We start from the raw sequence: 27,795 nt of genomic DNA, 5'->3' as shown, positions 1-27,795 counted from the left end.
AAATTTGTTCCGTACTCGGTAGACCATGCCTTTAGTTATCATCCTTCAATTAAAAGGATAGTCCAGTTCAATCTTGCTCTTTGATTGCCTGCGTCTTAAACATCGGAGTCGCCTGATCGATGCGGCACGTTGTATTTGTAGCTCCTCTCCGTTGCATTAGTCGACAACCAATCACACCGCAAACCCACGTAACCGCCGAACCTTCCTTTTCCCCCCTCTCTTTGTCGTCTCCCTATGCCTTCTGCTCCACAGAAACTAGGGTTCCCTCTAGTTCCGAAATTGAGGGTTTGGGTATTTGATATTTTTTGTTTCTTATCCGTTTTAGAAGTTTCTGGGTAATAATGGATGATACTGAAGATGATGCGAGGTACCCTCCGACGAGCTCCTATTTTCATAATCAATCTTTTGGTTCTTCGCTTAGGCAGAAGCTTCCGGTAAGGAATCCTTCTGGGGTTTCTCCGCTGTCTAATCACTACGTCGACGAAGATGAAGAGCAGGAGGAGGACGACGACGACGACGAGGAAGAAGAGAAGGAATTTGTGAATCGAGTGAGTAATAATTTTGATGTGGATGAAGAAGATGATGATGACGATGAGGAAGAAGAAAATCGCATCAACCGGGTCAACCGTGACGACGAAGCAGACGAAGATGAAGAGGAAGAAGAGGAGCAAGAGGAAAGAGGGTATAGGAAATTCAAGAAACATCACAGAAAGAAGCGGAGGTTGGATAATTTGGCGCTAGGGTATGAATTTGCTCCGCGTGTGAAGGTTCCTCAACCTTTTCCTTTGGCGCCCACCCAGAAATCAACTTTCGGCGGGGCCCGCAATTCTCCGGCTGATTGGTCCGAGCAGTCCACTTTCGTCCTCCTTGATGCCTGGGGAGATCGTTTCCTTCAGCTTGGTAGGAAAAGTCTGCGCTCTGATGAATGGCACGAAGTTGCGAAAAAGGTATCTCAAGCCTCCAAGACCCTCAGGACGGACACCCAGTGCCGAAATCGATTGGACACCTTGAAAAAGAAGTATAAAAAGGAGAAAATTAGAATGGCAGAAACTGGCAGTTCTAGTAGTAAATGGGTTTACTTCAAGAAAATGGATATGCTAATGACTGCTCCGCCAAGGCAATCGGGTCTCTCTTGTGGATTGGACTCTGGAGAATATGTGTTTATGAATCCAAGGGCCTACTTGAACTGTTCCAATGGGATGGATGAAATGAGGGATAGTCCGACAAATTCAGAACTTTCTGACGGTGGTGAAGATGATGACTCAGAGGGATTACCGCCCTTGCCCACAGAAAAGATGAAATCTGGGGAGAGTAGTGATTCATCTTTTAAGATGCTTGCTGATTCAGTGCGGAAGTTTAGTGAGATTTATGAGAAGATTGAGAACAGTAAGAGGCAGCAAATGATGGAATTAGAGAGGATGAGGATGGAGTTTCATAGGGATTTGGAGATTCAAAAGAGGCAAATTTTGGAGAGGGCTCAGGCAGAGATTGCAAAGATACGCCAGGGGGATGATGAGGAGATTGATGTTTCTATGGAGAATTTTAGCGGATGAGGTATGTGGTTGTCTGGCAACCATTTGAATTCGGGTTTATGGAAAATTTCTCTGTTTGGATACATCTTAATCGTCTTTGACTGCAGCTGAAATTTTTTTAAAATTAAATTGATCCCATATTGACTTTAATGACTGAGTTGAAACAACTTTACTGCCTAGTTCTGTCTCACATGAGTCGTGTATGCTCCTGTTATTCTCTTTTGCAGTTGATATCAGATGAAGAAAGTTTCTTTCCTCTCTGAAGTTTAATTAACTAAAGAAAAATGAAGAAATGTGCTACAATTAGGAGCTGGTCAAGAGGAAACTAATCTTTTTAAGCTTGTGATTTGTAAACCTATTAGCAAAGAAAGAGACTTTGAATTTTACATGCATTTTCTGTAATCTATTACGAAAACCAATTTCCTACAATCTTAAAATTGCTATATTATCCAAAGCATGATGTTTATGGTAGCTTGTTAAGAACCTAAAGACTTTGTTTGTGTGGCAATGCCATGTGAAGGCCAAAACATCTCTTACGTTTTCTACATTATGATATTTTCAGTCAGCCACAACTGCTCCAGCTTGTTGCACAGCTTAATCTTAGCTCTTGGAGTCATTTAGCACTCTAGGTATACTATTCTTAAGTGTGTCCAGAGAGAAAGCAACAAGGTGTTGGTCAATACGTTGTCTGGTCATTAAGAATCATATGCAGTCTATTCCTAGCCACTTAGAATGAAAAGTCATACTTTCGGAATAATCCTGTTAATGATGAAAATGTAGACTAGAGATCCTATAAAAGATCGGTATTTGGCTGCCAACTTTGCAGCCTGATTCTATTTTTACTGTCTTTTGTTTGCTATATGATTTTCTGCAACTTTTAGGGTGCTGGATTACTAATTTTGAGCATCTGTGTTCTCTACATGCTTATGTTTTGTGTGGACCACTCTGTTCAAGACTGCAGGCATATATCATTTTATGCATATGTTACCTTGGATGATTTCATCAATTGCCAATGTGAGGAAGCCATCCATCATTTTATGAATTACTCTATGTCCAGGGGGTAAATTAGTCAAAATCCTTATTTTTCGGTATTAACCTGAACCTAGATCTCCATAATTGTGTGACTGGGACTTTGGATTTGGAGGGTGGGTGCCCTCCCCTCCTACCTTGGGCTTTTCTCTCTCTATTGGTTTTTGAATGTTGATTACATATGCACACTACATACAATACCTGCAGTGGGACTTGGCCCAATATGGCCATTGAACCGAAAGCCCAATCCAAACTTGACTGCCTCTTTTTTGGGAGTTTTAGGGAAGCCCTTTGGACACCAATTAGAAGTGCCTTGAAAACTTGCATGGAGACTTTATTTCACTAGCTTCACAAGCCCCTCTTATTTTGCTTTGGTAGGCTTTCCTGATAATTATCCTTTTTTCATGCCTTGCCTAACCCCGATTGCAAACCACCCAGAAGCTATTGAAAAAAGATTTCTTTGGAGAGGCTATTCATATAAGTGTCAGTACATTTTGTTATCTGGAATTACTTTTGCAAAACTAAATGGCATTAGAGGTCTAGGTATCACGAATGTTAAACACATGAACAATACCCTCTTTTTTTTTTTTTGATAAAGATGTATTAATAAAACAGAAGAAAATTACAAAGTTTGAGGGAGCATTTCCCTTACAACCAGAGATTGTAGGGTAGCTCCCTCCCTAGCAAGTACATCTGCAGCTGAATTTGCGGACCTCGGAATGTGGGTCCAACAACAAGAAACAATCGAGGTAATATCTAAAATTTTGTTAAATGTATCCCAATGTCTCCACGGAGGAGAAGACACTCTCTCACACCATCCAATCACCACTTTAGAATCCCCTTCAACTTGGAGCTCACTACATCTTTCTTTGAAAACACGAAGATCGGATAGGAGAGCCTGTAACTCTGCATTCGTAGAATCAGAAATTCCAAGGGGGCCCGCATACGTGAAGAGCTGATTACCGGAATGATCTGAAATTACTCCACCATAACCGGAAATACCAGGGTTGCCGAGAGATGAACCATCAAAATTTAGCTTGAGATAGCCAGGAGCTGGAGGAATCCATTCTTGCATGACCGGAGGCTTTTGTCCAATGTGTATCAAAGCCAAGTTTCTCCAATTTCACGAATGGAGGAACCCAGATAGGGAGAAAATGTTTTTTTTTGTTAAAAGCCAAGTAGATATGTGACCCACCACTCTGTCCGCAACCCGGTCTATAGATTCACTTTTAGCATCAAATCGTCTTTTATTCCGCTCGTTCCAAAGCCCCCACGGGATGAAACTGGAACAGGCAGAGAGCATCATCTTTCCAAGACGCGGCATAGAGGTACCCAAGAGTGAGTTACTAAAAGTGAGGAGGTCCTCTGCCATGCAGAATTGAAGCCCAAACTTACCAAGGATGCTTATCCACACCTTCCAAGAGAAACTGCAGTGTAGGAGAATGTGCCTGATAGTTTCGTTCTCAGAGTTACAAAATGGACATAAGGGATCAACAGAGGGATGGCCTCTTCTTCGCAATACATCAGCCGAGAGGATTTTACCTTGACAGGCACTCCACATGAAGAATTTTACCTTTGGAGGGGCACATAAACGCCATACGAAATTGATCCCATTCTCCCTCCATGCCGAATTATTTCCGTTTAAAAATCCATATGCCGATGAGACCGTGAAAGACCCCTTTTTGTCCGGCCACCAAATGAGCTTGTCAGCCTCCCGAGGACGAATTTTGAACGAAGCGACTAAATCCAACAATCGGCTAGCTTCCAATGCCTCACTATCCGAGAGACCCCTTCTAGGATGGAGGCTCATCCCTCCCCCCTCAAAAGCTTCAGCTACTGATATTTCTTTGCGAGTGGTGAGAAGGAAAAGACTTCTGAAAGCAGTCTGCAGAGGTTCTGGCCCTATCCATAAGTCGTCCCAAAACTTGAGCGATCTACCATTTCCAGCATAGAATCTACTTGCAGATTGAAATTTTGGGCGCAGAAGATAAAGCGCTCTCTATATAGGAGATAGGGTTCTACGGTTCCCCCCAGACATCCACCAATGAGGTTCACTACCCAGCTTTGTGAGAACCATTTCCTTCCAAAGATTTGAAGAGTGAGTGTTAAACTTCCATAGCCATTTTAACAATAAAGCTTGATTCATGTCTCTAGATTTCCGGATTCCTAGGCCCCCCATATTCTTTGGCTTGCAAACATCATCCCAACTAACCAGGTGGTACTTAAAAGCATCACTCGATCCCCTCCATTAGAATCTTCTTTTCAACTTATCCATGATCTTGCAAATAGCAATAGGGCAAGGCAAGAAAGACAAAGCATAATTTGGGATACCTGCTATGCATGACTTTAGGAGAACGAGTCTCCCCGCTTTACTAAGAAGACGCCCCTTCCATGATGATAATCGGGATTCCATTTTTTCTACCACCGGATTCCATAGCCTCCTGCATATACGCCCATTGAAGAGAGGTAAACCAAGATATGTTACGGGTAATTGACTTAAGGTGCATCCAAATATACTTGCCATCTCAGTGAGAACCTCAGGATTAACATTGAAGCCCATTAGGGAGGTCTTTCTCCAATTTACTTTCTAACCAGAGGCTAACTCAAAAAGCCCCAACACAACTTTAATCTTTATTGCACAATCAATGTCTCCGACTCCAAAAATGATGGTATCATCTGCATACTGAAGTAGGGGAGTATTAAAAGTTGGACTGGAACTAGTAGGGGGGAGCCAACCAAGATTTCCTGCCGAGTAGAACATTGCAGATAGAAATTCCCCAATCATATTGAATAGAAGCGGGGAGAGAGGGTCTCCCTGTCTAATTCCTCTGCTTCCTTTAAAATAACCACATACTGAGCCGTTGAGGAGGAGGGAGTACGATGCTGAACCCACACAACTTCTGATCCAAAATCTCCATTTGTTGCCAAAACCCATCTTTTCCATGATCTCATCCAATAGAATCCAATTGACCCTGTCAAAAGCCTTTTCAAGGTCCAACTTTAGGGCAATTCTTGGGTCCTTATTGCACTGAAAAAGATCAATTAGTTCATGGGCAGCCATAGTAGAATCCAGGATCTCTCTACCTTTCAAGAAAGCGCCTTGCCCTTTGTGAATTACTGTAGGAAGGAGAGTTTTGAGACGATGAGCCAAAATTCTGGCTATAATCTTGTATGCACTAGAAACGAGGCTGATAGGCCTGAAATCCTCTGGTTTCTCCACACTGATTTTCTTCGGAACCAAAGTGATAAAGGATGCACCGATACTATGGAACGTGATCCCGTTGTTGAAAAAACCATTAACCATGGCTATGATATCCCCCTTGAGACGCGGCCAAAATCTTTTAAGGAAATCCCCATTGAAGCCATCAGGGCCTGGCGCCCTATCACTATCCATGCCTAATACAGCGCGTTCGACTTCTCCCAGTGAAAATGGCAACTCTAGAAATGAAGCAGCTGCTAGAGAGAGGCTAGAGAAATGAATATTTTGAATTTTTGGTCTGTAATGGCATTCCTCCGTATATAAATCTGTGAAAAACTTGAGCAACACATTAGTGATCGAAGTCCTACACGATGTTACCTCATTATTGATACATAATGAGGTAATACGGTTGGTCCTTCGCTTAGCCGAAGCCACTGTGTGAAAAAAAATTGTGTTGGCGTCTCCCTCCTTGAGCCATTTAAATCTGGCACGTTGTTTCCAACGGACCTTCTCTTGATGAAGGATTAAATTTAGATTTGAGTTTAGAGAAATACGGGTAGAGAACTCCGCTGGAGATAAATACCTTTGCTCCTCTGCCAAGTCAAGGTCCGCAATTTGGGAGATAATGGAAGACTTCTCAGCAGCTAAAGAAGTGCGATACACTGTGGCCCACTCCTTAATTTTCTGTTTTAGGAACCGAAGCTTTAGGGAAAAGGCCCACTCTCGCCTGCCCAAAGATGGACCCTTAGCCCACCATTCGTCTGCACGAGCTTCAAAATTTTTGACAGATAACCATGAATTCTCGAACCGGAAAGGAGAAGGACCCCATTTCTCGAAAGAGGTGGTCAGCATGATTGGCCAGTGATCTGATCGCACCTTGTTTAGAACCCGACCAGAGACATTCCCAAACAGTTGCAGCCATTCAGTGCGGGCCAAAAATCGATCCAACTTGGATAAAATTGGCTGATGTTGGTTATTCGACCAAGTATAATTCTTCCCCGAGAGGGGGACCTCATCTAGACCGCATCCGCCAATAAAATCAGAGAAACCGCGCATAGAAGCCGAGATGCGATTTGTCGGCGGTTTCTTCTCACTGCAATAGTGAATTGCGTTGAAATCACCAGCGAAAAGCCATGGGAAACTCCAAGACTGAAAGAGATTGCTGAGCTCTTCCCAAAAAAGTCCACGCTCACGATATCTGGTCGGTCCATATACTCCCCCAATACACCAAATTTTGCCCGAAGAGAGGTCTCTAAACTGCAAACCCACAGAGAAGTGACCTTCAACCACTTGCATGGAATCCAAAAGAGTCGAGCCCCACGCGACTAGAATACCACCCGAGAGACCCTCAGCATTAACAACCACCCACTTAATTGAAGAGTTAGACCAAAGCTCGTTGACAATAGCTTCGGACATCTCTTGACACTTTGTTTCTTGAAGAATCACAATGGATGGCTTGAATTGAGATAAGAAATTTGAAATCATCCCCCTCTTCCGAAAAGCCCCAATTCCTCGAACGTTCCAGGAGAGGACGATCATTTAGTACCGTACTTGATGACTCCAGATGCATTCCTGTCTCCAGGCAACGGGCCTCTGAAAATTGCTCCCATAAGATGGGCCAAATCCATCATATGTTGCCATGTTTCTTCATCATATTTGTGCCTTTCTACTTGGAGAGCCTTGACCACCCTGCCAGGTTACCAGGAGAGAGAGGGGTTTGGGAGTTTTCTGGATCGTCCTGATTTTGGGCATTAAATTGTGGTGCATTAGTTGGAATAGGCTCATGGTGAGAATTTTGTGGTACCATGGGAGGTTGAGGGGGCAAATTAGAAGATTCTAAAATTCTCAAACAGTGGGAATCCGGGATGCCAGAAATTTTATCAGTACTCATAGATGGGCCTTGATTGGGAGGTACCGTTTGGCACAGTTCTGTTTGAGGTTCTGGGGTAATGAAGTGACAAGATGGGCTAGTTTGAAAATTTATGACTGTAAGCTCGAGATCAGTCTTATGCTATTGCTGTTCCCGAGAAAGTGGACTCCAGAGACAGTTGGAAGTGGAGAAAGGGATATCAGGCGGACGTTTATGCGGAGGGGAGGTTGCGCCAGTTGGAGAGTGATTGATCTGGGAGTTTGAAATGTTAGCTAAGGAGGTAGCCGAATAGGAGGACAGAAGAGGTTGCGTTATTTCTGGGTTTGGCGGGATAGAAGTATGTTGGTAAGAGGTAGAGTTTTGGGGATTTGGGAAAGTAGAAGAGGGGGTTTTCGGAGATTTTTCTGAATTTTCTGATGAAAAGTTTGAAAACAACCTTGATATTGGCGAGCACCCGTCTTCTGTCTCTGTTTTTGTGTACTCTCTGCCTACGCCGCTGATCGAGGTTTCATTTGAAACCGAGGCTGTATTTGGTCTGACAACATCGCTTGTAGAATACCCATTTGAAATCGAAATAGTCCTTAGGTTTTCGGGAATCGTACTTGGATGTAGCGTTGGAGCAGCTCGGGGATTTTCTTCTCGGAGCTTTGAGCCAGACATACGCCGAACATTTTCTCCTCGAAGCTTTGAGCCAGACAACTGCCGAAAATTTTCCGATTGAACCCCATTATCCTTAGCTTTTGAAGAGGCTTAGTGAAGCTGAGCCGGTGCTGGGTCGAAAATGGGAACTAGCTTCGGCATCTGGGTGCTCGTGCCAGAATCCTCGGGGAGACCTCCTCTCTCGGGCAACGTATCACGAATTTTAAAAATTGGAGTACTCGTGTAAGAGTTTTCGGGACTCTAACCCTCATTTGATGCATATTTACACCCAGACCCAGCTTCGTCAACTGCTTTGAAACTTGGCGTAGATAAGTTAGAGTCCTCGGGAATCTGAATTCCTTTTGGCAGCGTGGTACGCCAGGACCTGAAATTATTCGGGGTACTGACGGGGTCTTGTCTCGAAGTACTTCCCCAAGAGTTTGAATTTGAACCCGAGTCAGATCCAGAACTCGGCAAAGAAGTTGATTCGCTTGAATCCGACGGGTTGTAATCCGAGTTGACTCAGTTAGAGGGAGAGATGGATTCCGATCGTCCCTTTTGACTCTGGCGGAGCTCTGGTGGCCTCAGAGTCTCCATGGCGCCGAAAACCACCTCAATCCATACGAAATCCCCGCCGAAAATTAGCTCCATGAATAATGTTGCCGGCCAACGCGAGCTTGGGGCGACGACCTTGCAACATCCATTTTCAGTTTTCCGAACGTGTCTTCATCCCAACGAATAATGCATCCGAAGGAGCAGAAAATACGTTGCAGGACCTCCTCTGACCATAATTCGATTGGAAGTCCCTTAACGATAATCCACTGTCCGAGGGGGAGATTTCTGGTGGTCTCCTCCCATTCCGACACTAAAATTTCATTTTCAAACTCCCATAAGCTGTCGGTGAGAACTGCCTTCGCCTCCTCCCTTGAATTGAGATAGACTAGCCATTTCCAAGGACTCATCCGGGAGATTTTTGGAGGGTGATCGGCTTGGAGTTTCTTCCAAAACCAGTGAGCAAGGCTTTCGCTTGTCCAGTTATCAGATTTGGTCATCACCGTCAAAGCCGATTGCAGAGCTTTGCTTCCATTCGAGAACAGATCCGAGGGGAGATGTATGAAAATGTTTTGGACTTTGGGGTGGGGAGGTTCCTGGACGAAAGGTATCAACAGGGGTGGGTTGGGGATTTGAGATGCAAAGAGGGGGGGGGGGGGGGGGGGGGGGGGACATGGAGGTCGTCTTTTTTGGGGGGGATGGGAGGAATGGGTGGGGGAGTTATGGAAGGGATCAGTGGGGTGAAATTTAGGAGCTTTCCCCTCAAATCTTTCCAACAGAATGAATCCCCAAATTTTTCCGGAATGTAGATTCGAGCCATTATCAACAAACCTCTGCACTGGACGATCTTCAACTCTCTCATTCCTTTCTTTCGGAATGCCGAGACAGAGAAGGAGAGTTCTCCGACTCTAATCTCCTGCAGACGAGGGGCATTCGACTCTTCCTCGTCAACGAAACATTTTGCGAAATCCACAGCTGCGGCTACCGGAAAAGAAACGAAATAGCGTCTATTGTCGTTTTTCACTGTGATTCGAATCATCTTTCCGAATCTCCCTTCTTTGAGCTCCAAAGAGATTTTCGAGTTTCCGTGTACCCACACCGCTTCTGCTTCCATTCTTTTGCCTTTTTTCCCGGAGTTCCGACCTCTTGCCGTGCACCATTCTCCATCTTCATCGTCTTCTCCTCGATTGGGGGCTTTTCCGATCGTCGGCAAAAGCTTCTTCAATACCACCGGCGCCACCCAAGTCGTCGTCTTCGTTGCCGCCGATGGTTGGGGCCGCCGCATTCTCATCTTCCACCCATGAACAATACCCTCTTGCCTAAATGGTTTTGGAAGTTTGAGAATGACTGGGACTGCATTCATAGGAAAATCATTTCAAACAAGTATAGGTATAATGTGTATGTTGGATTTGTCCACCTACAATTTTCAGCCAAGCATCTAGTCTGTGGAAATGTTTTTGTTGGTTTCATGCTAATTTTGTTGAGGGTTTTCTTCCGTGTTAGAAGTAGGCACTTTACTACCTTTTGGAGTGGGAGGTGATTGTCTTGCTTGGGCTTTCCCAAATATCTATGGAATGGCCAAGGATTCTCTTATCGCAGTTGGGCACTCCTACTTCATGTATTATAGATCTCATGCTTGGAATCTGACCCCCTGTAGATTATCACCTGGCTATGACCTTACTCATTTTGTTGTCCATTGTATCTTGTTTCAGCTAATTAAAAATTACAGATATTAACCATATCCCCGCCGAGGTTATATAAGGAATTTGAGATTGGTTGTCACTTCCTCACATGACATAATCTTGCATCTGATTTCATAGTCTTGGAACAAATTCAACTACGACAACAACCTGGGATGGGCTAGTGACACACGTATCTTTTGGGATCTCCATAAGTAGTTTTCTCCATTTACTCTGCCTCTTTCAGGCACCGTGAGTCTGCAGAGGGGGGCAGAGGGATTCTTCAAGGTCTCAGGATTTCTGTTGATCATTTCAACTGTCTGCTGTTGTGAAGGGCAACCTGACAGTCATTATCAGCTGGGCCTAGAGGAAAAATTCTCACCTGTGCCAAGGAGATTGTAGCTATTTGTGGTCCTTTGTCAATTTCATGGAGCCATACACCTAGATGCAATCAATGAGCTTGGGATTCCTTGTGATGAGATTATTGGCATACCTTTGATGATTTCATGGAGCCATTCTCTTAGTTGTGTCAATGGTCGTGTGCATTCCTTGACTTGGTATGGGGCTAACTGCGAATCCCTTGTTGTTTGTCACAGCTTTCATATGTATCTATCTCAGTTGGTTTTTATCTTTCTCGTGTTTGGATGTCTTTGGACTGTGTCCCCCCTCTAATTTACCCCTTGTGAAGCCGCTTCTTTTTCTTTTTTCTTTTTTTTCAAATTTATTGAAAAATAGTTGGTTTAATGCATAACTTGCTGAAGAATGGGTTTCGATTTTCACTTTTCTTCAGCTCATTTTTTTCTCTTTACTTTATCTTGCTATGGAAGAGAATTTATTATAGATTTTTTTATTATTAACCAAAATTTTGCAACTAATTTGTTTAGTGTTTTTTCACTACTGTTGTCCTTTGTTCAAAATTATACTTGTCATTGGACGAAGTCCAACCAATTCACTGTGAAAGAAAGCCCAAAATCTCTTTTCTTGCTATCTTCTCTAGCTTCCTTCTATCTGTGGGACTGGGCACATGAATGGATGGGGATACTGCGTGTCCTTTTCGTAGCTTTCTTTTGTCTTTCTCTGTAAATGATACCCATTGCCATTGGTGGAAATCATGCCTGGACGAGAATACATTGGAGTGGCGAATTTTGATTTCCATGATGCTTTCCCTTCTTTCCTGTTGAAAAGATCCGTTATCTGGTTACCTCTAGTTTTCTGCATTATTTAGGCAGGTTTTGCAATGAAGAAATTGTAAAAAACATGAGCCAAATGATTTCTTTCACCATGAAAGAAAGCCCGAAATCCCTTTTCATGCTATCTTCCATAACTTCCTTCTATCTGTGTATTGGGGACATGAATGAATGGGGAAACTGCTGGTCCTTTCCTTAGCTTTCTTTTGTCTTTCTCTGTAAATGATGCCCATCACCATTGGTAGAAATCATGCCTGGACAAGAATACATTGGAGTGGCAGATTCTGATTTCCACGATGCTTTCCTTTCATTCCTTTTGAAAAGATCCTTTAAAATTATTTTAGTAAGAAGAGAATATGTTAGGGGATTCGATGACGTACATCCTTTATCTGGTTTTCTCTAGTTTTTTAAATTGGTAAGGCAGGTTTTGCAATGAATATTCCTTTTAAGAAGCATGAGCCGAATGTCTGAAATCATGCACACATTACGATGTTTATAATGGTTGATGGATGGGTTGGTGTTATGATCAGAATGAGATCCAGCGCTACCATTCCTTGGGAATATTGATGTAGAAAGAGGTTGATTAATTGCAGAGTTGCATGCTAGCTTCTCCTCTTTGTTACTTCTCTCTCATGGACTTTTCTTTAACTTGTTTTTTGTAGTAGTATAACGGGCTTCTGTTTGTTGTAAAGAAAGACTTTTTTACCCCCTTTGCTTGAACTGATGGATCGTTCAGTTCTGTGATAAGATAAATGTGCGGAGAATAAGTTGGCACTTGAGAAATGTGCAGGCTTTAGTTGAGTCAGGGAGAAATCAATCTTCATTCTTCATCTACTTTAAATAAAAATAAAAAAAACGATGGAAAATGATAAACTGAAGCTTCTTCTTTTGAGCATCCTTGAGTGTTCTTTTATTTAGATGTATTAAACATCTCCATCATTTTGTATTGAGCTTTCACCAAAAAGTCCAAAATTGTTCTCATTAACTTATTCCTGTTATTCATCTGATGATCTTATAAAATTGTACGAGTTTTAAGATCTCTCCAGGATGCAGTCATGCCGTCTTTGGGTTAATAAGAATCTTTTCTAAGTACTCTTTCAGTTCTTATCTGCCCATCATTGGTCATCTACATTCTTTATCTGACAAGGCATCGATTATAAATATAAAGAGCAGGTTGACTAACAGAGTGACTGTATTCGTGCAGAAGGCGAACTAAATGTGAGGTGTTCGTCTGGTTTTCTTTCAATGCTACCCCACAACTGCTAATCCATTCATCAGTTCAGGTGTTAATGCAGCCATGGGATGTTGCATTTTACAATTAATAATTTATTTGTACATTTAGAGACACAGACAGACGTATGTAAACTAATCTCCACCAGCTTCTATATATTCTTTGCGTTTTCATTTATACCATCAGTTATCTCACCATTTTTTGCTGGCTAAATGGAAGAGATGCCTCTAAGTTTCATCATTCTTAAGAATCTTTAACTATTGGAGTCGTCATTTCAAGATACAGAGTTCAGTTAAGACTCTCCAGAGTTTCATATGTCTGTCTTATAAGTCAGGAAGATCCTTTGTTTCCCTGTGTAATAGAAGACAACACTTATTAAGAGTGTCCAAGACCAGCACGATGGAGTACATGGAAACTATGGTAGGACCCTTCCACAAACTCGTTCCCTTGTTCATTCTGATCTCGAAGAGGCCTTCCACTAACCTTGTACCTACATTGCTTGCCAACCTATGAGTAAAGCTGTGTGCCTCCTTCAAAAGTTTTTAGCTTTGAACAAATAATCTAACCCACGACAGTTGCCTTCTTAGACGGTTTTATGTCCTATGCCAAATCTCCATCAGCCATAACATGAAGCAAAATAGATGCAAAAGGCAAGCCCCAAAAAATCCCAAAAGGCAAACAAACTTGAACAAATGTAATAGGTAATTAGTATTCTATGAAACAAGGCCAGGCCTGTAATAAAACACCAGAAAAGGCCATGAATGATCAGATGTTTCAAGAAATATGTATGGAGGAGCTTCACCCAAATGCTACCACCACCTCTTGTCAGCAGATTACTTGTGGCGAGGTTTTACATCATAGCAACTGTCTGCGACTGCTTGAATTGTTGCTGCCTTTCCGAGGAGCAGGTGAGCAGATAATGAAAGAGAGGACAGTTTGAAATCACTGTCAGTGGCATTGCACCATTTTCTCCCAATAATTAGGCACCGAAACTGATGAGTAGAATCTGCTGTTCTTGATGACTGGTGAATGATGAAGTTGGAGATAAAGAGAGAGACTGCTAGAGGAGAGAAGAAGAAGATGGAGATGGATTGGAAATGGCTCGGATGGGCCGGTAGATTCTGATGATTCCCTGCAATTCTGTGCAGCATTCATCAGTCGAACAGATTCCATGACATGACTGCTTTTCGCCATGACAGAAAGGGGACAGAAGACCGGAGAGTGAAATGGAGTGGTGGGAGCTCGTGGTACTTGGAACTCCTTCCGTTCTGCTGTTTCTGAATTCCCCATTATTTAGGGAGCCTGTCTTTGCTTGAATGCTAATAATTCAGTTGAATTCATGTATAGTTATGTTTAAATCATGCCCACGTGGTATCCCTCGTTAAATACTCAGTTTCCTGCATTTCTCGAGGGAGACGTGATATTATAATTTTGGACACTTACTCAGTTTACAATACGTAAGAGGGAGACAACAATAAACTATTGCTTGATCTCTATTAACCATACGAGAAACCTGTCGGTTTTTTTTAGTTCAGCTCTATTGTCCAAATCTTGTTCTGGTTTGACAACAATACGAGAGATCTATCTACGTGCAAACAAAGAGGAAGAGATCTCTTTGTTCCTTCATTCTCCATTGAAACATATAATGGAAGCAAACGAATAATTCCAGATGTAGCCTTGTAATTCAAATCTAACATACAATTAAGTTAACATTGTTACTAGATTTGAATCAACAAATAAAATTACATTAAATTTTTATTTATTTTAAAATAATTTATTAATATAATAATTAAAACTACTGTGCCTTGTCTTCTCCCTTGCATCTAACGGCAAAAAAAAAAAAAAAAAAAAAAAAGGAGTTAACCTTTTTTTGGCTTATCAAATCCTCTCAATGCTACCTTTTCATGTTTTCGAGGGCAGATGTCACGCAGCAGGTTCATGTTAGAATGGAAAGATGCTGAAGATGATAAAGTGAGTTGAACTTATCTGTACTCAATTTTAAGGCTTCAAGCTCACAGTTCATGGGAAACAAACTCGGCTTTAAACCGCCTTGAGCTCACATTAAAAGTCTATCAGATGCTAAAAGTGGCTCTCAAATTACGTCATGGCGTTATGTTTGATTACCTCTAAGATATTGAAGATGGGGGTAATAACGATGATGATCTATCATCCGGAATTTTGGTTTACTTGTTTTTGCCTCCGTGATCTTGCTTCTTGTAGGCATCTAACATCTCCAAAATGGTAAACATCAGTGAAATAGATCAGTGCTTCTTCGAAATAGTGGAATATTTGAACAAAGTGCAATGAGTCCACTATTATTAGAGGATGAAAAACAATGTTTCCAGAAAGCTTCTTTCTCAGTGTTAGAGATGCTGAACAATGAAGAGATCAGTAGAAATTTTAATCCTAGCCAGTCGTTGGCAAAGTTTCATGAATTTTGCATGGTCTATGGATGAAAATATGAGAGAGAATGGAGGTGGGAAAGTTGATAGAAATTTGAGAGCCAAAGTGTTCGGGTCTTACCATAATATTGGTGTACACAATTCAAGTGACATTCTGATATAGCCTTGACAACAAACTTGTGTTCTCTTTTATCTCCACTGATGTAAAAAGCCTTTCATGTTCTAGTATTAGATGAATCTTCAGTTTCATAATGTCTTAAGATGATACAGAATATGAAAGGGTCCTTGAAAGTAACCAAAAGAGTTAGATTTTGCAAATTATATTCTTGGTTTCCTTTTTTTCTCTATTCTTCAAAAAGTATATTTACATCATGCTTCCTGATAGGTCAACCCATAGAACAGATGATATTAAAGGGAGACTCTGATTGCTTGATTTTATAGATTCTTTCAACAGAAAAACAAGTGGTCGTTCTCTCTTAGAGCACTGATTTCCTCCACTTCGGAGCCATCTGCAAGGATGATTTTGCTCCCGGGTACCCCTAGCTTTTCCTCTGCACCCAAAAGATTCAATTGATGTCAAATGCTTTGTCTATCTGCTTTTTCTACTAATTTAGGCTTTTGTTTAACTTAAGCACATTTTGTGAAATATCATTTTCTTGACCAAGATGACATGTTCTCCAGTATACTGTAGGAGCTTTCATGAAACAGCAACAGTCAGTTTTGTCCATAGTCATGCTATGATGCAATGTTTTGGTTCATACCAAAGTTAATAATTCTTATGCATCTCTGTAAGGAAGTGGGATTAAGTTCAACATGTTATTGGCAGTTTGATTTTCTATCGTCATGGTGTGATTGTTAACATACCTGCTATCCGTTGAAGGTCTTCCATTGTGTTAGGAAGATGAACAAGTTTTCCCCCTTCCATTTTATCTCCTTCATCAGGATGATGTCCGTGAATTACCACCCTCTTTGATAACATGTGTGCTGGAGGAGTTGAGGGTGGCATTTTAGATCCTGCAAGAATGATGCATAAATAATTCATTTAATTACAAATTTTTTAAAAAGAAAAAAATTACATCATACTAAGTAGTTATATTAAAATTCTTGGCTGGGTGAAGGAAAATTAGATTCTTGAAAACTAGCAACATATTTTTTGTGATCTATTCAATATATTTCTGGCAAGACGTTTTCATTATTATTTTGTTGAATATATTTCTGGAAAATTTTAAAACCTGGACCATTGGCCAGTTGACTGGGGTAAGCAGAACATGATAACTGGTTAATGCAAACTGGTTACATTTTCTGTTTTATTGACAGATTCTTGATGCAAAACACTGGTCGAACCAGTTGACTCAGCGTCATCGATCTTTTGTGTAAACTGCTAGCCATGTTATAAAACATTTCCATATTCCCTAAGTGGCAGGTATTTTGTTCGTTATTTTTTTAAGGTCAACTATTTAATGCTTGAAGGAACTTTTCGTGCATATAATCAAGCAAATTAGAATTCTAAATCATAAAAACCTATTCCATCAGCATCTCCACCACTGGATAGCAACACTTCTTGATTTTGAACATCCTCAAGTGATCTAGCCTGCTACCAAAAGAGTTAAGAGTGAGATTATCTCAACTGAATGGAAACAAGAAACTAACTGATAACATAGGAAATATTTACAGTAAGGAATAACACGGCCATATTACAGGACCAAAATTGATAGAGAAAGCTGGAATATGGGTAACCCGACCTTTCTCTTCTCAAGGGAAGTACTTGAATATTCAGGTGCTGTTTTTTAATAAGTAGTAGCTAGCACAAGAGAAAAATACACTTTAAGGAATTATTTTCAGCAAAAGAAAAAACAAAATGGTGCCCAGCAGCCAAAGAGAAAATCTGGGGTATTTTTTGAACAACTTATGAAAGTTATAGTATATCTCTCTACTTATAGAGACTAAAACTACCATATCCTTACCAAAATAGGCTACATCTTTTAGTAGAATTTTCCTAGGACTAGACCCTAAACCCTAGACTTCCTAAATAAAATCGAATTGGGAATTACTAAATTAAAAACCACTTGCTGGAAATTTCAGTAATTAACTTTAAGTAGAAACTATCAACAATGACCTCTTTATGACTTTCCTAAATTGACTAATAAACGAGAAAACAACTAACCAACCACTTCCTTATAAAATCTCTCAATTGGGACTTACTAAAAACCTAGAAAACTAATAAAAATAGAAACTTGGTGACTTTCCTTTGATTGAAAATATTAAACCATGGCACTATCCAAAACAGTGACTTTCCAAAAATAATAAGTTGTTGTCTTCTCAATGTTTCACTTTCGTTTTTTGCTTCCTCCTTTCATAAACATTCAATGGTTTAGGATGACTTAGTTTGTCCAAATACTTTTTAATAATTTTTTCAACATTAAAGTTACATACTACGTCAGGAAGACAATTAGGGAGTAGTATTTTTCATGACAGTATTCACAGTTTTTTTGGCTTAGGTATCTTAGCCAAGAAATACAATACTATTAAAGAAAAAGTGAATATTGCTACTTTTCTCTGTTTATGTGACTTGTTCTGTTCTTATTCTCTTCTTCTATTCTTACGCATGGAAGGAAAATTGTAATTAAGAGAAATTTTGCACATTTTCACATGCACTGATAATAGGTATTTGCCACACCATGAACTAACTATCTCACCCAACACCCAAACCTCTTGCCTCTGTGACCAGATATGGTTTGATTGATAGTTGCATGAAACTGAAGTTATAATTGCTCTCGTAGTACAGAGATGTTGAAGTTGGACTAACTCTTCCTAAAATGACTAGCTAAAGTTTATGATGACTCTTCCCAAATAATATGCACAGGTTCTTTCTAAACCTAAACTAATTTGAGACTATTTTTCACACCTTTTATTACTCACAAACATTCTAAGACATGGAGTATGTATACAGCCAAAAAACAGGGTGACTCATTTGACCCCATCATTTAATAGGACCCTGAATTAGCCAAAAGAATAAATGGCCCTTCCCATTCAGATTCAAACTTGCCTTTTGTCCTTTGGGTAATTATCATGAGCCTTCATAGAGCAAGTACGGGATCACCCACTTTAAATGACCTCCTCTTGATTTTATTGTCGATTACCCTTTTATCTTGAACTAAAAGAATAAAACTTAAGAGTCAAGTGAGAAATCTTTTTCCTCCCTCTAAAACTCATCTATTTTGACAATGAATACATACCTCGCCATCCATATCATGCAGCAAATCTGTCATAAATGGTATTTCCTCCAAAATTTCTTTTTTCAGGCCTTTCAAGTACTGCACAAGCAAGATCCACAAGGAAGATCAGTGTATCACTTTTATTTATACAACTAAATGATGAAGCAGTAAAAATTTGCACTTGAAATTTGAGTTAAATGAAGGTTATCTAGGACACAAAGTCTATGGTTATAAGGCTTGGTAGAGGATGTTGCATCAGGTCAACAGCAGGTGTGGAACCTTTCTCACTAGTTATAAATGACATTGAGCCCATTATAGCAGGGAGAAATCTCTTATAATGATGCTGAGACTGCTGAGATCAACATATTGGTATTTTTGTTCCAGCAATGAGAAAATGCAGCATGAACTTGTTTCCTCATTTTCTCTGATCAATGGACCACTTTGTCAGCAAATTCATTTAGGGCATGCAGCCCAGACACAAGCTATTCATTTGGATTAGCATGGTTGCTTTTCTTCAGTTTTTTAGTTGTTTCTCCCTATGACTACTGGTAATATAAAAAGACAGTTTATATTTACCTGAAGAAAGTTGGTGATCATTACTCCTCCATCCACACTGTCGGGCTGGACTATTTGCTTAAAATGAAAATGACTAATTCTAATAACCTGGGAGAGCCTTTTAGTTCTGACTGTAAAAGGTTGTGGGATATTAAAGACCACCCCAATTTCTCCAGCCATGTCTGCAGCTTCTAGTTTTGACAGAACCTGAATAAGCAAATTAAGTTCGTGAGCTGACACTAGTTAAATGAAAAAAGGAAATCATAAGAACTGCTTATATATCACAAATTTCAATTGTGAGATCTATCAAAGTTTTAAAAAACCCTGTATTATGGAGTGAAACGTTTTGTGAATGTGAATCAATGTAACCTATTCCTATAGAGCATTTGTGGGGGTGGGGGGTGTAGGGTGGTGTTTCTAATATGAGGTATTGGGTTCAAGTCTCACAGGGGGGAGGGGTTGTTGTATGCGTGTATAATTAAAATTTTAAAAATGATCACAATGAAACTTTTCCTTTTGCTTTCAGCACTTAATTTCTACAAGCACGCTTGTGTATGTCACTACAGGAACAGCAGGATAATGATAAGAATTGAACCTAATCTCTATATCAATTTTTTTATTAAGTCTACGCCTTATCAGATACCACATTTAGGTTTTTTAGAGTCCTTTTCCTTGATGACCATGTCTGCCTGCCCTGGTAAATTTTGTCTTCTTTAATGATCTCTACAACAATTTAATTCTTTTCTACAGAAGCTGGTGTGATGGATGGATTTGATAATTGGTTCTTTCCATAGAAATATATTTTTTATTTAACTTATAATTATTACAATATAATTTCAGACTCCAGAGGTCAGAGGTCAGAGGTCAGAATCATATGCAACATGTTTCTTTCTATGTAAGAATGGCACGACCACCACTTAAGTGTTTTCCTTTTTCTACTCCAGAAGGAAGGAAAAGATCAAGTATTTATTTTCTTCACAGAGTCAATCATCTAAATAAAAAATTTACCTGCTCCGTTCCATTCTTGTATGTCAGCAACTCCTGCAGGATTTGTCTAGTTAGACTCAACTTGTTAGTAAAAAAGAGTTTTCAGGAGGCATCTCTTCTATGCCAAAAATAGGGAGAGAGATGTACCACTGCTCCAGAAACGAGAATGTAGAAGTCTGTCGGGATGTCTTTTTGTATAATGATATCAACTTTAGGTGGAAAGTATTCGGCTCTCATCTCAGAAACCTGTAAGAAAAGCAGTAATTAGTAATGGGGAGCTAACTTATAAACATTACAAATTACTGAATGAAAGTCTTCAATTAGGCTAACCGTGTGCAAAACTTAAGCCTATTGCACCGTACTGTATTAGAAATAGAGGTTGCTGCTGTTTTCAGATGTTGTCATTGTCGTTTGTGATTGTTATTTGTAATGGACTAGGTATGAATGAAAACTCTTAAGGAGGAGAAAGATTACCAGCTGGGTTATTAGGTCTTGACTGACTCCTCTGAACAGGTAGGTCGCTTCGACTGTACCTTTGAAGAGGTGCTGTGAAATACTTGACCTTATTGCCTTAGGCAAATCTGCAAGCACTTCATGATGTTGCAGTTCTGCTGTTTTGTACTTGAGCTGCAAATTTGCCATGATCTGCTCTTTCAAGCTCTCTGGAAGTCTGTTCTTACTTGCATATTTTGAAATCTCATTGATGCTATCCCTCTGCAAAGTTCACAGGTTGCTGAAATGAATAAAGAATACTTCCATATTTCCATGTTGCTAGCTAATGCATCTAGGATAGCCAAGGCAGAGTGGGCATGGTGTTCTTTCGTTCATGTGCCCTCATTCCTCAGCTATCCGCTTTACTATTAAGCTATGGCATATGCCTCAATTAGAGCAATGAACAAGCTTTTACCATTGCAAAGGTCCTTGTAGCAGCATGGACTATGAGATTGGTCATATTTCCAATCAGGTAAGCAGTGAGGCCTATGTTGAAGAGCATGTAGCATATATTAAACGTTTTTTCACCAGTGTTCTCTGCATGTAAGTCTCCATATCCAACAGTCGCAAGTGTGGTGATTGACCAGTATATGGAGTATGTGTAGCCCAGCCAGATGCTTCTGTGTTGGAAATCGGGGACCTGTTTCCCAATCCATGTGTTCTCTTTTATGTGATATTGAGTGGCCAACCAAAAGTAGAAGCAACCTGCTGAGTGCACTGTGAATAGGGTCACCTGTTGTAGAGGAGTGTCAGAACTGCCGATTCTGTTTATGCACATATTTGGTACAAGTCGTTCTAACATTAAAACTGTCTTTCTACCCATCTCCACAAACATAAAAGAATCAAACAGCTGGTTTTGAAAAAATTTCAGGCATTCAATTTTCATTCTTAAAAATAGGTTTTGTCATCGAGCTCCAGAATTGTCTGTTTTTTTTTTCCAAGTTATATTCGGCATGCAGCTTTCACGTTTGTTACTTTGCTGATCTGGGTTAACTATTAGAAATTTGATTGATAGCTTAGTTCAGCAGCAAGCAGAGTCCGGAGAAATCTAATACTTACGGATAGCAGCTTGCAGTATCTTGCCCAGAAATAGCTAAATCGAGTGTCTTTCTCTAACCTGAAAATGAAGAAACAAAAAGAAAATTTTACCAGATTAAAGAAAAAGTACTGACCAGATTAAAGAAGTGGGGCAGACGAGTTGGATTTTTCCGTGTTCAAGACTGTTGAGGAGGTTCGACATAGAATCGAACTTTAGGTGGCCTTACCCATAACAAAGAGTTAGAACATACGGTGAGTTTCATATTAAATGCTTTATTATTTTATTAATTGCGTGCATTCAAAATAATTTATTAATGAACCAAGGAACCATTATGATGATATCTTGAGATTTATTCTCGAAGCGTTTCATATACAAAGCCCGTCCTTCCTAACGCGTCTCTCTTTTAATACTAAATACAAGATTATAATGTCACAGTCACCCATGTTATTTGCTTGTCTTGAAAATGAAAAACTACACATTGGGTTAATCTGGTTTTTAAAAGGGGTGGGTCAGGGTGAAGGGATTAGACTTTTCTTGAGTCCAACTTCTAGATTCAATCGAGCAGATGCAAATTTACTGTGACATTCCCATTAAAGAGTGCTAGTAGTGAGATTAGGAAGGAAATTTTCTTACATTAGAGTTTGATTTATTGTTATCCAATAACCACATTTCTTCACCAATTCTTAAAATGTTCGATCTCAACTCAGAAAAAAATTCAGTTCTTTTCAGTTTTACTTGAGTTTCCCTCTAACTCATAATTAAAATAAGGCTCATTAAATATAATAAGTCAAACTCAAGATTTTCTAAGCTAGCGAGTCATCTCGTTAGTATACATTTTTTAATAAAAATACATTTTACTTTAATTACTCTCGTTAGTTTATTATTTAGTTGGTTGATGATTGCTTTTATTTATCTCAAACCTTAAAGACTATCAATTGTTCAACCCTTTCGAGTCCCTCAACATTTAATGTTAGTTTCCTCTGTTAGGTTAGCTATTGTACGTTAATATATTTCGTTACAAAAATTTGGACTCCTTTATGAAGTTCAATAATAATAAACTCATCAATATATATATTTTTTATTTTTTTCTAATTTTCAATATATGTTAAAGTCAAAATTGGGGAAAGTTTTAAGGCGAAGCCAAGCTAAAACCTACACAGTTTGGGTGAACTCTAGCGTAACTCTTACCACTCAACCCAATTACAAGGATCCTACGGTCAGGACCTTTCCCAGTTTGCTGCCAGTCCTTTTAACCCATAATTATGTCTTCATTTAAATTCTTCCAAACCATCTTCAGAAAAAATAAAATAAAATAAAATAAGTCTTCGTTTTTTGTGCTCTTTCGAGAGGCAACCCGTTACCTTCCTCTGCGTTGAACCAGTTCGAGAAAATTTGTTACTAGCATTGATTTCTTCCGATTTGACAAGATTGGTCAGTTCATAATTAGTTCGTGCTTACCTGGCGAATAGCTCGCTGACGCGCCTGAGTCGCCATAACCGGAGCAAGTTGAGAAAACCGAAAACATCTCCTCCTTTCCCTCCGGTGAAGATACGATAAATCAACTGGAATGGCAGTGTCGAAGCCACGTCCATGGGGAACAACATCTTTGTCACGTATCTGTAATCAAATTCTAGCTTGAGCCAAAAACAGAAGCACCAAAAAGGAAAGAGATCGGTCGATTGGTACTGGGTTATACCTTGCAGCGATTTTCTTCGGATCATCCATGAGAAGATAAGTGGATTTGTCCAAGTAAGCGACGAAAAAAGTTAAGAAGATATCAACGGCGAAGAAGACATCCACCACCAAATCGACTATCACCAGTGACCCAGTTGCTGCATTTTGGAATGCAAGCTCGAAGGGAGATGCCCACGCTGAATAGACTACTAGTATCACCAGAAACGTCTGCCAGAACCTGTGGAGAGAAGGAATTCAGTACTACCGTTCATGGCTTCCATGGTCCAGATTGAATATTTTCCCACATTGTATTTGCCTTGGATTTTCTAACAGCGATTGAGTCAGTGAACTTAATCAACTTATTACAAGATTCTGTGTTTGTCATTGTTGGGGAATGGAAGTTCTGTTGATCTGTATTTTGAAAATAACCCAGGAACAGATCCACTAGAAAATCAGCCGGTCAAGCCATTAACTGATATCACTTGATTGGACAAATAAAACTTGATCTATCTCTTTAGTCCTGTTTTCGATCGTATCTGTAACAGTTAAAAGTTGACAGAGGAAGATTCACCGCGGCCAGGTTCTATCCGGTAGTCTTTAGATCATGAACACATTGACAAGCTAGTTCGTTAAATTCCGTGGGCGAGTTTAACTAGGCCTGCTGCAGAAGAATGAAGACCGGCGAGTTTCAGACCATAAAATATTAATAAGGAAAGGACTTAATCATTCTACAATGTACCCATATGATAAAGAATTAGATATTGGGTTAGGTTCATAAGCATTTCGTGATTTTGGTTTTTGCAAGCCAGAATAATTACATTGACGACTGAAGAAAGGAAAGAAGACAGATTCGAATCGTTTGCAAGACAATCGTCAAAAGAAGTTAGATAGCTACGAAACAAGACGGAAGTCGAGATTTTGAAGGAAACATCTTGGGATTCCGTTTCTTCTTGAGATGAAACTCTTGAAAGGGCCAGAATTAGAACCTGAACGAGTACAGTATCTAACAAGACCCTGACAGTTCTATCCTTTGGCAGTTCGGATTCATTTCAAGAATAATATTCAGCTTAATTGATCCGCTCTTATCATTTTCTTTCATTAGTTTCAAAAAGTTCCAACTCCCAATAAATTCTAAACGAATTCGTTTGTTCTATACTTTGCAAGAAAACAAGTCTCGGTGCAATGAAAAGATCAAGAAAGGGAGGAGGAGGCTCGTGGTCACCTGTAACGTTGATCGTAAGGTGCAATTATGTACTTTTTGAGCTTTGGGTATCCATCACCGACGGGGGTTCCAAAGGCCGGCAAGAGACTGCTGGACACAGAAGCCAAATTCCGAACATCACCGCTGGACGACCGCCGGGCTAACATCGTCGGGGTCCCCGCTCTGGTTCTCGCGCCTTCACTCGACGCAGGTAACACTTTCACCCTATGCGCTAACCTCGTCGCCATTTTCCAAACTTAGGACTGCTGCGCTAATGCTGGAAAATCCAACCGAAGACGCCTCGATTTGAGGAGGAGAAGACGTTAGCCGTTCTCTTTACTATATATACATTATTTGGGAGGAAAGAGTTCTGGACGCAGAAGGCTCTTTCTTAATTGACTCCGATTTTTTTTTTTTTGTCAATAATTAACGCATATAATAATGCCATGACCAGTGAATCATGATGACAATTTCGTTTTAATTTAATGGGTATTCAGTATTCAATTTGAATTATTGATGGAGTAAAGATCAAAGATTCAAAAAAGTCTTCTCTCCTGCAACAGCCTGATCGTGGTAGTTTACTATCAATCGTCGAAATTAACGCGACGGTGGGTTTGCTTATTTCCAAAAAAAGAGTTCTTAAACAGAACGTCATGCGTGTAAATTCTGCGTAACTGCATGCGTCACAGGACAGTAAATACAGGCGAGAAGATCGGAGGAAAGAAGACAAAGAAGAGGAAAAATGGATCTTAAGGCTCTGAAGCAGAATCTGTCAAGTGTATAAAAATGGAACCTTAATTATGATAATTAATTCGTTGGAACTGGAAATCTCTGTTGTTTATATTCTTCAGGTTAAAGTTGAGAAGTCCTTCAAAGCCTTTATTTTTACCCCAACTTGTTTTGTTTCGGGCAAGCTCATGGTTGATCACCAATCCTCTTTCTCTAATCTGCTCTATCTATCTATCACTTGTTAATGCTAATGGCCTAATTGAACCTTTCTTCACAATCTTTCTAAAATCTCAATCACTCGACTATTGACATGTAAACTCATCTGGGTGAACCTTTCATTTATACGAAAAGGTGGATTACTCCTAATATAAGAATAATATTTTAGTAAATGGATTGATTACCTTTAAAATATCATTTAATCGACCATCTCATGTCGAGTTCAGACTTGTTGGGATGCACGAGGAAGTCCAAAATGTCAACTATGCCCATATTTAGTTTAAAGGTATTGTAATGGTGACATCTTCATGATAATGTTAATATATAGAACAAAAAATAAATAATGCTTCCTACTACGGTTGACCAACTATTAGCTTCATGAGATCAGGTAAACTTTTATATTGGCCTTAAACTTCCATACCACCATTGGAGAAGACATGGACATTGACCATTCAGTTCTCTACCCATGCCATGGAAAATGCTTTGGAACTATAAAATCTATTAGTTGCTGAGAGATTATGATGTGTTTAAGTTTTATACTTGCTTATTTTCTCTTAAAGTGGCCAAAGCGCACTTTTTTATTTTTTAATATTTTATAATATAAATTTGAGAGAGATCAGTTAACCCTAAAATAACGTAAGAGGACACGCTCTCTTTCATCTCTTACTTCTTCTTTTTTTTTTTATCACTAAGCTTTACAATGAATTAAACCCTATAATCTAACATTAGTATTTTTAAATTGTATAATATAATATTTATATGATTATGAATTAAATTAGTAATGGTAAATAATTATGAACTTTATGAGTAATTTAATTACATAACTATAAATTTAATATTTTTATTTTATTTTAAAATATCAAATTATATATAATAAGTCTATTTACTAAAAATAAATTAATATGTAATCATAAATTAATTTAAATATTATTAAAGTTACTAATTTTAAAAAGATTTTTTATTTAAGTAATTAATCAGAATATAAATAATTAAAATAATAAGTTAAATGTAATCCATAATATTTTAAAATCAATAATAATTATAAATTTTATTTATAAAAATATTAACAAATATTTGGTAAAGCCAGGTCTCATCATCGAGTAAACTTGACAAATATATTGGCCATCTTTTACCGCTCAAATAAATTGGAATCCCGGCCCGATGTCGTTTCACTTACTCTGTTCCATGTAATTCGTGGGAACGAACAGAGAAAGAGACTGGAATCAAAGCTGTGATCAGGATGAGAGAAGCGAGGGATGTTTCCCGGCGGAGCCCTTACAAAAATTACGGTCGTTATCATTAGCCCAGCGGTCGCTCACTCATTTCCCCCTTTCTCCTGTTTCCTCTCGGTCAATTTTAAGGTCCCGGTTGGTGGCGGCTCCATTACAGACTTAACTGATTCCGCGGTGGTTCCCACCTTCTAACCTGCAACAACTCCACAGCCTCACTGACAACGGTTCCCGAAACGCAGGCCCTCACCAAGTCTCGAAGAAAGAGGGCCAGCCCTAAACCACCTGTTATTTAAGTAGTGCTCTTTGCGGATATCGGTGTAATTGCTTGTTCTCGTCTCTCTGCTGCATTTATAATAATGTGCGTGGTCACACGTTCGTTGTTCTGAAACGATTGAATCCAACTCAGGTCCTTATGGTTGGGTTCTGTACGTGCCTGAGGAGCCGATCCCAAGTAGTCGACCTAATGAAGGAAGCGTACAGGGAACGAACCGCAAAATGAGAATCAAGCAAGACAAGGCTTGTATTTTGGTATATCCTGTGTCCTCTCTCTTCGATGCGTTTATTTGCGTTTGTTTTTGTTTCAATGCAGGATCCGTATGGTACTATATTAAATTACATTTCTGTTCAGATCAGTTTGATATTACAAACATTGTTACTATTTATGATGATGAATTCTTGAATTAATCAACCATAACTTTTATTTAACTGCAGAAATATCTGCATATTTTTTCTGTCGAGGTTTGGCTAAGCAAGCTCAGCTATACATCGATCAGTAAAAATGTGTCATTGCAGATGAATCACAGAAACGGTTACAGCGAAAACTAAATGTTGGGAAGACGAGTAGGTTATATGAGTTTATAAGGTAGCAACCATGTACCAAATGAAAACCAGGGAAGAGGAGGAGACATCTTACAAGAGTGACTGACTTGAGTTGTTTATTGTGCAGTTTTATTGGGCAAGAAGGACTCCTTAGTTGTACTGTGTTTTATATGTAAACATTTTCAAAGAAAAATATGTTTTACATTGAATTTTAAATAGGATATCAGTGAAGAGGAATTTTTCAGGGGCACAGAGGGTAAGATGCTGGAAGATTGTTTTCTTTAGGAGATTTTGTAAGTTCTTGCATGGTTGAATT

The 27,795-nt window shown here is 39.5% G+C and overlaps 2 protein-coding genes across 3 annotated transcripts; one reads left to right on the top strand and one right to left on the bottom strand.

Moving 5' to 3' along the window:
* The first annotated feature begins 79 nt into the window (after nucleotides 1-79).
* On the top strand, nucleotides 80-13,095 carry LOC137945954 (trihelix transcription factor ENAP1-like). Of its 2 annotated transcripts, none has more exons than XM_068792068.1 (2): nucleotides 80-1,554; nucleotides 12,895-13,095. In XM_068792068.1, exon 1 carries the CDS (start codon nucleotides 342-344, stop codon nucleotides 1,551-1,553), a length of 1,212 nt encoding a protein of 403 aa, XP_068648169.1. In that variant the 5' UTR covers nucleotides 80-341; the 3' UTR covers nucleotide 1,554; nucleotides 12,895-13,095. The 2 variants fall into 2 exon arrangements, with proteins under 2 accessions (XP_068648169.1, XP_068648168.1); XM_068792067.1 differs by having other exon boundaries at nucleotides 12,892-13,095.
* Nucleotides 13,096-15,644: 2,549 nt separating this feature from the next.
* On the bottom strand, nucleotides 15,645-24,731 carry LOC137946905 (potassium channel KAT3). Its single transcript, XM_068793187.1, has 13 exons — nucleotides 24,505-24,731; nucleotides 23,305-23,520; nucleotides 23,067-23,225; nucleotides 21,629-21,686; nucleotides 20,985-21,302; nucleotides 20,552-20,791; nucleotides 20,225-20,323; nucleotides 20,099-20,131; nucleotides 19,112-19,297; nucleotides 18,557-18,634; nucleotides 16,842-16,911; nucleotides 16,185-16,334; nucleotides 15,645-15,871 (listed from the first exon to the last, which is right to left on the bottom strand). Exons 1-13 carry the CDS (start codon nucleotides 24,729-24,731, stop codon nucleotides 15,768-15,770), a joined length of 1,938 nt encoding a protein of 645 aa, XP_068649288.1. The 3' UTR covers nucleotides 15,645-15,767.
* Between the last annotated feature and the right edge of the window lie 3,064 nt (nucleotides 24,732-27,795).

The sequence above is a fragment of the Aristolochia californica genome, unplaced genomic scaffold (assembly GCF_029961685.1).
Source record: "Aristolochia californica isolate CCGP_79_NKW_82.1479 unplaced genomic scaffold, dmAriCali1.0.hap1 SCAF_12, whole genome shotgun sequence".
NCBI classification, from domain to species: Eukaryota; Viridiplantae; Streptophyta; class Magnoliopsida; order Piperales; family Aristolochiaceae; genus Aristolochia; species Aristolochia californica.
This window is presented reverse-complemented; position numbering and strand designations above follow the sequence as displayed.

Coding starts and splice junctions, on each gene's coding strand:
- LOC137946905 (XM_068793187.1), bottom strand. CDS start 24,731: ATGGCGACGAGGTTAGCGCATAGGGTGAAAGTGTTACCTGCGTCGAGT. Junction 21,687..23,066: donor GTCAGCGAGCTATTCGCCAG/GTAAGCACGAAC, acceptor CTTCATTTTCAG/GTTAGAGAAAGACACTCGAT. Junction 20,132..20,224: donor TTCTCGTTTCTGGAGCAGTG/GTACATCTCTCT, acceptor CAAATCCTGCAG/GAGTTGCTGACATACAAGAA.
- LOC137945954 (XM_068792068.1), top strand. CDS start 342: ATGGATGATACTGAAGATGATGCGAGGTACCCTCCGACGAGCTCCTAT.